General features: G+C 36.9%; 1 protein-coding gene and 1 long non-coding RNA gene across 2 annotated transcripts; one reads left to right on the top strand and one right to left on the bottom strand.

The window, feature by feature from the left end:
• LOC113273995 lies at positions 1 to 1662 on the bottom strand. Its single transcript, XR_003322700.1, has 2 exons — positions 1302 to 1662; positions 1 to 671 (listed from the first exon to the last, which is right to left on the bottom strand). It is a non-coding gene; the product is annotated as an uncharacterized LOC113273995 (long non-coding RNA).
• Positions 1663 to 9613: 7951 nt separating this feature from the next.
• LOC113272709 lies at positions 9614 to 10849 on the top strand. The gene is made up of 2 exons (XM_026522508.1): positions 9614 to 9857; positions 9954 to 10849. The coding sequence occupies exons 1-2, from the start codon at positions 9614 to 9616 to the stop codon at positions 10847 to 10849; spliced, it is 1140 nt and encodes a 379-aa protein (XP_026378293.1).
• Positions 10850 to 11931: the final 1082 nt, after the last annotated feature.

Below are 11931 nucleotides of genomic sequence, written 5' to 3'. Positions count from 1 at the left end.
TCACCATTGGCAATCCAATTTGGGATTGCATCTATTGAAAATCATAAATCATCAATTCATTTATAACTACAACAGCCCATACAATGAATAAGAAAAAGAAGTTAACATGCATAAAGTCTCTAAATGTTTTTAAGAACCAAAACTAATCAATTAGGTCCTCATCTCTGCAAATTCGACCTACACTCTTTGCCATCTCCATCCCATTCGAACCAAAACAGCTCCAATCACTGCCGTAACATCTGTTCTCTCAACTGATTTTACAATTTTACTCTTAAAACGAAGCCATACAAAGAACCCCCAAATTCCATCTTGTGTTGCTGTGAATTCAAATAGAATTTTGTATGAACTCAACCATCAAATCAATGAAAGCAGCAATAGTTCTTGTTTTAATCGAAAAATTCTTAACCCAATTCGAATTCGTGTTTAGAGATCCCAAAATCTGTTGTTGTTGTTGGAATCGGAAGAAGAAATATGCAATTGGTCGAGAGACAGGGAACATGACGACAAACCTCATGATAACCATTTCCCCGATCATCTACCATCTTTACTTCTTTGTATCATTCATAGTCTCACAAGATGATGAAAAATCTGTTCGCAATGTGATAAGTACACGAACCCTAAGAAATCACTAGATAACTGCTGCAGCAGTGGGGACCGACGAATAGATGGACCTGCATATCAACTCCACATGTTCAGTTAGTTATAGCACTAACACCTAATCTCTGGAATAGCAGAAAACTAACCAAACAAGTCATATACCCATGCTCATATGCATACTCGTTGAAACATGTACTTTCGTAAACTCCATAGTAGATGGATCTAAAAGAACAGTTTGTTCCTCTATGTCAAAATCACCATCAAATACACCAACACCAATACCTTATATATATGAACAGTAACGCATTAGATGACTCACAGAATAAACCAATTTGCCAACTTGAAGTTCCAAATAACTAATCTTTATGCTCAACGTATGAGTAGTTTATCGGTAGAAATGTTAGCAGGCTAGTCCTTGAAAGAGTAGCATAATCATTCACCTAAACCAAATTATTGAGTATACTCTTACGCACAGGAATCACAACTTAAATATCAATATGAAGACTATTAGAGAAAACCTTAAATAAACAAAACCAATTGATCAAAAGCTCTTCAAAATCTAAGAATAAAATCAAACTTAAGGAACATAACAATTAGTTTATTGAGGCATTTTATCAAACATATAGGAGTGCAACACTGTTTTCTTTTCTTTTTGACAGAAACGATTATAGTATTAATCGAGCAAATCCGAGGAAAAAGAATACCTTGTAGAGAGAGAAGATAGATCGAAACAAGAGTTGCGATTTTTCAGGTTAGCCTACTATTCGAAATTTTCGAATCAGTTCAGCAAAATTTGAAAATTTACAAAGCTTGTAAATGGGAGCTTTGTTTCTCATAAAAAATCAATCTGCTAACTGTGATTCCGATCGATCAGCTGGATATTTTGAACAATTTTGAACAGCTGATTTGCTTGTTTGGTTATATTTGATTGAAGTTGATGATCAATTTGATTGATTATCTCGAATTTCATTTTAATTTCATGAAATTGGTAAAATGGAAAAACTAATTTTATTTATTCTGCACAAATATTGTGACGGAGAGGACCGCATTAGAAGGACTCCTCCTTCGTCGTCGTCCGATTATTCTCTTTATCACGAACCACGTGGTGGGCTAAATGGACACGTCCTCCACTTATCTTTTTACTCATTCACATGTTGTAAAAAACCAAAGAATTCGCTCTCTCCTCCCCTTCTCTCTGCAAAAAAGAACCCGGCGTTTTTAGGGGCCATCCCAAAGGATTTAGGGGCCATCAATTTATACCCAGCCAAAGACTCTAGTTAAGGGGTACCCTATATGATATTGAAGTTACATAAATGCCCTTCTGGTAAAACTGTATAAAAACCAAATCAAAAACAATTCTACTCATTTCAACTCTTCTTCTTCCAGTTTCATATTATCTTCCGATTGTGGAAGAAAAAAAAATTTCCTCGTTCAACCGAAACATCGCCGCGAATCGTAAAATCAAAACATCGTCGATTCGATTATAAAACAATGGATAAGAGAAATGAAACCCACAGACCTAGAACCAAAAATGTTGCTCGGGGTATCGATCCAAACATTGGAATTTTAGCAAGAAATAAAGAAATTCTTGCTGCAAATGAAGAAGAACGCGAAGAAGAAGTACCCGGCAATGTAGTCGCTGGTGGCGATTCCGAGACTCAAACACTTCGTCAACTTCAAATGGCCCCAATTAGGTAAGAATCTATCATTTTTGGGGTTTATTTCGCTTTAATTCGTCGAATCGAGAAATTTTTTTTCTAGGGTTTTCGGTTATTTATCCAGATTCGGACGATATGCATGCTCATTTACTTCCGAATGTAGTCGTGTTCTTCATTTTTCAAGAACATCGACAGTATTCGGGAGAAAGATTTGATGATTATCTGCCGAATATTGGTGGCCATATCTTCCTGGATACAAACTGCTAATAATCGGTAGTTTAATGAATTTTTTGGCTACCGAATATATTTAAGTAGACACAAAGTATTCGGAAGAACACTCACTACCGAATGTATATATTGAAAAAATCTCAAAATTTCTGATATAGGAAAAATCCCATTTTGGGGCCAGTATTTATTCGGAAGACAATATAATGTTTTATACCTCCGATTGTGTAGGATAAAATTTTAGAGTTTCTGAACTCCAGTTGATGAATATTCGGTTGTAAACATGTTTAGTTATATTCCGATTGTTTTTCATTCGGAAAAAATATGTGTCTTCTTACTTCCGAATTTGTACATTCGGGTTATAGATGTGCACTTTGTCTTCCGATTGTGTAGGATGAAAAATTTACAGCTTCTGAACTCCAATTGATGTATATTCGGTTGCAAATATGTTTAGTTAGCTTCTGATTGTTTTGTATTCGGGAACAATATGTGTCTTCTTACGTCCGAATGTGTACATTCGGGTTATATTTCCATACTTTGTCTTCCGATTGTATAGTTTGTAAATATTGTTCCTTTCTTTGTTGTTTAGACAAAATCGATAAGGGGGGAAGAAAGTGACAGCTAGTGCTAGGAGGGAAAGGAGTGCCAAAGATAATTCAGGTGCTCAACAAAGCGAACAAGAACAAAGCAGTCAACAAGGAGTGCAACCAACTGTTGAACAACAAGGTAGTGAACAAGGGGTGCAACCAAGTGTTGAACAAGCCGCTCAACAAAGTGCAGGACCAAGTGTTGAACCAGTTGATCCAGTGGCAAGAGTAGAAGAAGAAGGACAACCAAGTGGTACCCAAAAATCCAAAAAAGGAAAAGATGTTGTAAGGAAGGATATTGCTAAGAAAACATCACATCTTGTCCCTCAGCACTTGAAGAAGAAGGGTATTCCAGCAGGCACAATCCTTGGAATACCAGCGGATGGAGGAAAATTGCTATTTGGATACAAAGACTCATGGGCCAGAGAAATATATGAAACCGAGGTAATAAAATTACTATTTTTTATTAATGTATTGTCTATGTGTTATATCGTAATACTTGTATTAAGGATTTTTTTATGTACTTTAATAGGATCATCAAGATGCGGTCCGTCTACTCAAACCTACCGCCGCACCAACAAAAATGCTTGCGTGGCCTTTATCCGGTGAATGTGAAAGGTTCAAGACAATTGTTGCCAACTCGGGGTTAGCTAATGCCGCCGAGAATTCATTGTTGGAACATGATCGTGTGGCCATATCGGCGTTCGTGGAGAGAATGTATCCTGAGACCGATACTTTCCATATGCCGTTTGGGGAGATGACGATCACCCCGGATGATGTTGTGCAGATTCTTAACCTTCCCGACCAAGGCACAGCTGTGAAGTTTAACTACACAAAGCAGTTAAGTTGGGCACAACTTTATTCTCTAACTAACAAGTGCTTAGGTTGGGATGAAGAGACAACAACAGCAGAGTTTAGGAGGCATGCCAGTTATAGAATCTATTTACTAAAACTTGATTTCTTATGTATATAGGCATGGATCTATGACCACTTCCCTATCCTGAAGTTGGCCGGAGAGAACCCGGGGTGGTGCAAAGGTACTCCTAGAGGAACAAAGTATATATTTGAAGACAACCGTTCTAGGACAAAAGAGCAGCAGTTGATTCGCATGAGGGAGATTTTGGACCAATTGAAGGCCTCGGAGTATGCTTTGATCCATACAAGGAAGATCGAGCCAGTGGGCATATAAATTTTCGGTCTGACTTGTCCATTTATTTTGGACCATTGTGGCACCCTACAGGATATGTGATGTATAACCCCTCTAGGGTGATGCGACAACACGGGTATATACAACAACAACCTCTGGAGAAAATGGGGGATTACTACAAATTGGAGTTGGAGTTGTGCTCTTCTAGTGGTGATAATCTTACAATTGTTCACACAGGCCCACCTACTGTTCTTGATAACTGGGATAAGAGGAATGACTTCATTATCGACACTGGTAGACGAACCAACCGAGGTGATGAAATTTCTCCAGACTATATGATTTGGTATAACAAGGTATCACATCCTTTGGTTATCCGTGAAATCAAATCCAACACTACTGCGGCGGGTTCAAGTTATAATTGTATCATCAAAGACAAACCAGCTGGTTATGATAGACTGGTGCGTGTTCTTATATTTTTGTTCATTTTATATGATTCCTATAAATCTTAGGTAATTACCGTTTGATGTTATGTCATTACGTATAAAAAACAGGTGAATAGGTTCAAGCGTGTTTCCAAAATGTTAACTGCATGCCTGAAGAGCGGAGATCCCATGCCAGCTGAGAAGATCAAAGAGGCTAGAGATAGTTGATAATATGGATAACGAAGATTATGCTGCCCAGTTTGGGGAGAAAGTCACGAAGAGGCATCCGCCCAAGGTGGCAGTATCAAAGACGGGTAAAAGAACTCGAGCTTCATCGAGCGCTGAAGCTGCTCCAACTGAAGGTGCTCAAACCCGTGGTCGTGCAGGACTGGGAGGTAGTCACGGTCGTAAAGTAAAGAAGAGCAGATAAATGACAATGATTTTGTTGTACATTCGGAAATTTGTTTGGGTAACTAAGTTAGACAAGTTCAAATGACAATGATTTGTGTGTTATATTCGGAAGATTTGGTAACTAATTTAACTTCCGATTATTTCAATTTCAAAATTTGTTTTCCCAAATTCTGATTTTTGGGCCATCGTACAATCGGAACTTTACAAAAAAAATTATCCCGAATATTACAAGTTCAAAACAAACCACGCCATGGCTCTAGGTGGTTCCAAGGGCCAATATAGAAGGTTAGACAGCCCATATTCGGAAGTTTGGGTAACTGTTTAACTTCCGATTATTTCAATTTCAAAATTTGAAAAGTATCAGTTTTTCCCAAATTCTGATTTTTGGGCCATCGTACATCAGAACTTTACAAAAAAATTTATCCTCGAATATTACAAGTTCAAAACAAACCACGCCATGGCTCTAGGTGGTTCCAAGGGCCAATAGAAGGTTAGACATCCCATATCGGAAGTTTGGGTAACTGTTTAACTTCCGATTAATTCAATTTCAAAATTTGAAAAGTATCAGTTTTTCCCAAATTCTGATTTTTGGGCCATCGTACAATCGGAACTTTACAAAAAAATTTATCCTCCGAATATTACAAGTTCAAAACAAACCACGCCATGGCTCTAGGTGGTTCCAAGGGCCAATATAGAAGGTTAGACAGCCCATATTCGGAAGTTTGGGTAACTGTTTAACTTCCGATTATTTCAATTTCAAAATTTGAAAAGTATCAGTTTTTCCCAAATTCTGATTTTTGGGCCATCGTACATTCGGAACTTTACAAAAAAATTTATCCTTCGAATATTACAAGTTCAAAACAAACCACGCCATGGCTCTAGGTGGTTCCAAGGGCCAATATAGAAGGTTAGACAGCCCATATTCGGAAGTTTGGGTAACTGTTTAACTTCCGATTATTTCAATTTCAAAATTTGAAAAGTATCAGTTTTTCCCAAATTCTGATATTTGGGTCATCGTACATTCGGAACTTTACAAAAAAATTTATCCTCCGAATATTACAAGTTCAAAACAAACCACGCCATGGATCTAGGTGGTTCCAAGGGCCAATATAGAAGGTTAGACAGCCCATATTCGGAAGTTTGGGTAACTGTTTAACTTCCGATTATTTCAATTTCATAATTTGAAAAGTATCAGTTTTTCCCAAATTCTGATTTTTGGGCCATCGTACATTCGGAACTTTACAAAAAACCTATCCTCCGAATATTACAAGTTCAAAACAAACCATAATCGGAAGTTTAGTTTTTATTACCCTTTCGATTATTCTAACCGAATATTACAATCGGAACCAAACAACACCATAATCGGAAAGAAAGTTGACTCATAACATAACCGAATATTACAATCGGTAGTTTGTTTAACAAAAATAATCTACCGATTTCGTATAATCGGCTAGTTTTTATATTAATAATACTCGATTACATCCATTACATAAAATTCAACGGCCTTAACCTTACAATTTCGTCAAAAGCACCTAAATTCATACTCTTAATTGACCATAAAAGTATTAAAACAGATCATAACTTCCAGTGACCATAGAAATTGTCCCTCTTGATTTTGTAGCATCCTTCATGTTCAAATCGTTTCCCGTAGAGGTCCACATACCGGCGATCCGCAATATTTTTCTGAAATTACGAATGAGTAATAAGTTAGTACTAACTTTTGTTAATGTGAGTTGGAGTTACAGAGATACTTACTCGTTGTTTCATACGTCCACCAAGGAAAGCGTTCCTAACAAACCGTTCCTCATCTTCAAGTTTGTCAATCTCCTTATCGAGCGCATTCTTTCTCATCTTAATGTCATTGGATGATCTTCGAATTCGATTACCATCTAAGGCCTCAAATACCATTAAGATACGGTTCCATATCTGCTCTTCGGATTCCGATTTGTGGAGCTTGTGAACACGATCATGAGTAGTTACCACAACCCACGCTCTATAAATAGCACAATCTTCTTCTTCGGCAAAAGCAATATCCATGTTTTTTGTTATGAAAATTAAAACTGAAGAGAGGAAAGAGTTTGGTGCAATTGGGGTGATAGATATGAGTTTCTTCATATAGGTTTAGGGTCCAACGGCTCTTTTTGTTTTTCCCAAAAACTCCAACGGCTAATTTGACGAAAGTTGAATGTGGAGAAACCAATAATCGGTAGGTATTGGATTTAGCATATCTACCGATTATGGTAGCTTTCAAAATTTGAATTTGCGGCAACTTATAATCGGTAGGTTTTGTAATATATTTAACTCCCGATTAACGCTGAATCCAAAACACGAACCAAGAAATACTGCACCGACTACAATCGGAAGTCTGGGAAATATTTTGGCTTCCGATTGCATTCGGAGGGTAACAATGTTATCATATCCTCCGAATATATAAGGGTAATTTCGTCATTACGAATTACGTGAGATAAGGGCTGGCTACATTTTCCCTTTGGGTGACCTTTTTTGTTTTATTGTTGGCCCCTAAATCCTTTTGAGTGGCCCCTAAAAACGCGAGGAAAAAGAAAGGGGTTTTTTTGATGTTACCCCTACAAAATGATATTCCGGGGTTGCCCCCCTATACATAAAATCACTGGCTTTGCCTCCTGTCACTGTTTCCGTCAGTGACCAGTTAAGTTCGACGCGTGCGACTTACACACTTACGGATTATCCTAATTCTTTGATTTGAGTAACCATCTTAACCTTTCAAATTTAGCGACTAATATCGTAAGGAACCTAATCTTTAAGTTGATAAAACGTTTCGTATACACAAACTCTTTTTCTTTATTTCCCATACTCTATGCGAGATGGAAAAGAATGGAAAAACTAGGGTTTCTTCGTCAAGTACTCGTGAACCGTGATTATTAGTCAAAATCTAAAATAAAGTTAGGATTTTTACTTATTTTACTGTGATCAGTATATTAGTGGTAATTATTTTGATTGAAGGTTAATGTTTTGATGTCAATGGAAGTAGTAGAAGATCTACCCAGGTTAGTTTTCCAGTACTGGAATCGAAAGAAAAGTTTTAAAAGAAATCAATATTTGATTTTGGGGTTTAGTTTTGTACCTTGCACGATTTGTGTTACTAAATCACAGGAGTAGAGTACGAGTTTTCGTTTAGTTCATATTTTGTTATCAAAAAGAAATTAGATTCTTGCACAAAATGTACGTATATATATGGGTCAATGGGTTGCAATCAAAAATTAGTGTTTTTTGTTTGTATACACAACTTTTAATTTAAGGCTTAATTGATTGGAAATGACAATAATTTGGTGTTACTTTTTGACATTTTGGAAGGGAGTAAGTGGTTATGATTTCTGGTTTATAATGTATTTTTTGTTTTATGCAGGGTTGTTGTGGTACATTATGGGGGTCAGTGGAATGAGAGGCCTGAATACACAACAGGTTGGGCATGTACAAATTATTCAAAAAGGGGAGGTATGATTATTTTACCTTCTATTGATAAGTGTAACTTGAGTTTGGACATGTTGAGAACTGAATGTGAAAGAAAGGTAAGGAAGTTAAAGGATCACGGGTATGTTTGTTGCTTTCTCAGTGAAGGACGTAGATTGTATGCCGAATGTGATGGTGATTTAGTTAAATGGTGGGACTGTAGTGATAGAGATGCAAGTGGTAGGATGTATATGTATTTATATTCTAGCACAACCATGCGAAAGAGTAGTAAAGTTTTTGTTGTTGTTGTTAATGCGACTCCTAAGAAGCAAAGAACAAAGAAAGTTTCTAAGAAAAGAGTTATTAATAGTATTAGTGGTAACAGCGACCGTGCCGCGGATGACAATTCTGATAATGATGCGAATCAAGATAGTTTTTGGAAATTTTTGGATCATGTAATCTTGGGAATGTGTTGTCTGTCAAATGTAGAGCAAATGATTATTGCTAATGGGGGTACTGTTGAGAAAACTAAGATGAAACCAAGACCATCAAAGAAGAAAAAAAATCACATTTTTTCCACCTGTTGGAGTTACATTCGATGACACTCGTGATATCGAGGACTTGCCAAAAGAAGAACTTGATGAGTTTCCTTCTTTAGATGGTGTTTCAGGTGTCGTGACACAAGAAGAAATGAACGAAGTGATGAATAAGGTGAATAATGATGTTACGAAAGAAAAAGAGAATGAAGGGAGGCCTAAAGTAATACCTCGGCCCACTGTTATTGATGGGATTTCTAATGATCATGGCGGTGATGAGACATTACATGACAGTGTCAATATTGACCATATAGAAGTTGAAACTGGCCATCATAGTGTAGATTCAGATAGTGATTGTTCAATTGATCCGTACAGAGACGAAGATATTGAAGACATTGAAAGGGAAATGGACATGCCACCACCTACCAATGAATTTCAAGGCGAAGAAAATAATCATGATGATTTATACCAAGATGCTGAGTGCGGAGAAGAACAAAATAAAGTGGAAGATACGGGTAATTTGTTTTTGGGTCAGTTGTGGGGTGCTATCTATGAGTGTAGAAGGTTTTTGAGAAGACATGCAGTTAAGAAGTAATTTGAAATGACTTTCAAGAAAAATGAGAGGCATAAAGTGGTAGTTGTTTGTGATAATTCTATGCATGGGTGTCCGTGGAGATGTACTGCATCACAACAAGAAGATGGTCATACAATAAAGGTTGTAAGACTAAATGATGAGCACGAATGCGTGGTTGGAAACCGAAAGCAAAACAAGATGGCTGATTGTAGATTTATTTCTACAGAATTGGAGGATGTATTTAAATGCCAAAAAAAGTCTTATACAGTTGGTATGTATTTTAAATAATTTATGAACATCTATTTATTAATTTGGTGTTTTGATTTAAACTTAGTGTTCTATTAAGGTTGAGTGTTATCATATGCAGGTATGGTTATCAGAGAGGGTTGGAAAAGGTTTCAGATTGATATTACATATTGGGTGGGCTGGAGGGCAAGGACAATTGCATTGGAGAAAATTTATGGCGATTATGCTGGATCTTACAGTCTTCTGCCAGAAATGTGTAGACAAATTCTGAAGAATAATAAAGGTTCAATTGCAAGTGTGTCAACTGATGATGCGGACAATAGTTTCACTGGGTTGTGTATTACCTACAAGCCTTTCATTGATGGGTTCAAAAAAGGTTGCAGACCTGTTATAGAAATAGATGACACTCACTTAAAAGGTAAGTATGGAGGTGTTATTCTTGCAGCTATAGCCTTAGATGGAAACAATGGAATGTATCCATTAGCAATTTATGTGTGTCAGGGAGAATATAGAGAAACTTGGACTGCATTTCTTACAATAATTAAGCCTTTAATTTGTGAGCATGAGAAACCCATCAATTTTATTTCGGATAGACAGAAAGGACTTGTAGAATCAGTTGAATTATTGTTCCCCTACAACTACCACATATATTGCTTTAGACATTTATGGGCGAACTTGAAAAAAATGTATAAGGATGATCACACTAGACACTTAGTATGGGGAACAACCAAAGCATATACAAAGTCTGAGTATAGAGTTTGGGCTAAGACTTTGAAAAAACATGATCAAGGTGCATATGAAAAACTGCATGAAGCAGATGTACACACTTGGGCACGATCACATTTCGATGAGGGTTCAAACTGTGAGCATATTACTAACAACTTCTCAGAAAGCTTTAATTCTTGGATTTTAAAGCCAAGAGAAATTCCCATAGTACCTATGTGTGAAAATTTTCATACAAAGATGATGAATCTGTTGTATGAGAGGAGGAATAAGGGCAAGAGATGGGAAAAATAAATGAAGGGTAGATACGCCGGATTGGTCCCTAGGGCGGCAAGGATAATAAATGGGCTTGAATCACATGCTGGAAAGTACACTTGCCACGAGGCAGATGATCATCTTCATCAAGTTACTCAAGATAATACGGAAAACAGATGGATTGTGAATTTAACTCAGAAATCATGCTCATGTTGTACTTGGAAACTTACTGGTTTACCATGTGAACATGCGGTAGTTGTCATACTTCCTTTAAGAGATCCATGGATTGAGTAAGTACATTTTGATTAAGTGCTTATTTCTTTATGCAGTAGCCTACATAGCTTCTAATATGATTCCATATGGTTTGCAGGTGGCGTACTGATTACCACAAATTAAGTACATACATGGATGTTTATTCAGGCTTTATCCATCCAATGGAAGCTCAAATTAATTGGGAGTGGGACAAGCCGAAGGTAAAAAATTTATTTAATTGAACTTCTTTAATAAAATATTCTTAATATGCAATTAATCGTTCTTGATTTGTATGTAGGAAACACATAAGGTTGAGAAACCAATTTACAAAGGAAAAGTTGGTAGACCCAAACTGAAAAGAATTAGAGACAGAGATGAAAATGAACCGTTAGTCGAGGGTCATGTTAAACAATGAAGATCATGTGGCTTGACTGGACACTATTCAACCACCTGTGACCATAGGAAAGAATTGGCAGAGGCTGGAGCTGGGTGGAAAGGAAATAAAAGAAGGCCTCTACCTAAAACTAAGGTCAAACTGTGGTTTCTTTTTCCTTTGATTTTTTTATCTATATTCATTCATTATATTACTTACAGGACTTCCCACACATGCAACTGATGAGGAGACAGCAACTGCTTGTGACCCCCAGCTGTTAGGTTGATGAAGAAGAAAGCAAAGAAGAACAACAATAATCTTGTTTCAACACCAACAGAAACACCAATTGTAGAGGATGTTTCAACACCAATTGTGGGCACAAATTCTGCACGAGTGCCAAAACCAAGAGCACCTCCAAAGTCTACCAGGGGAAAAAGAACTAGTACTGGTCAACTACCACCAAGTATATCTTCATCTCAAGTAATAAACGTGTGTT

The sequence above is a fragment of the Papaver somniferum genome, chromosome 4, assembly GCF_003573695.1.
Source record: "Papaver somniferum cultivar HN1 chromosome 4, ASM357369v1, whole genome shotgun sequence".
NCBI lineage: Eukaryota > Viridiplantae > Streptophyta > Magnoliopsida > Ranunculales > Papaveraceae > Papaver > Papaver somniferum.
The sequence above is the reverse complement of the archived record's forward strand: the minus strand, read 5'-3'. Positions and strand labels throughout refer to the sequence as shown.

What these genes read in the sequence shown, in the direction of transcription:
- LOC113272709 (XM_026522508.1), top strand. Translation starts at nt 9,614, where the DNA reads ATGACTTTCAAGAAAAATGAGAGGCATAAAGTGGTAGTTGTTTGTGAT. An exon ending in AAAAAAGTCTTATACAGTTG is followed by an intron (nt 9,858 to 9,953) that starts GTATGTATTTTA and finishes TATCATATGCAG; the next exon opens with GTATGGTTATCAGAGAGGGT.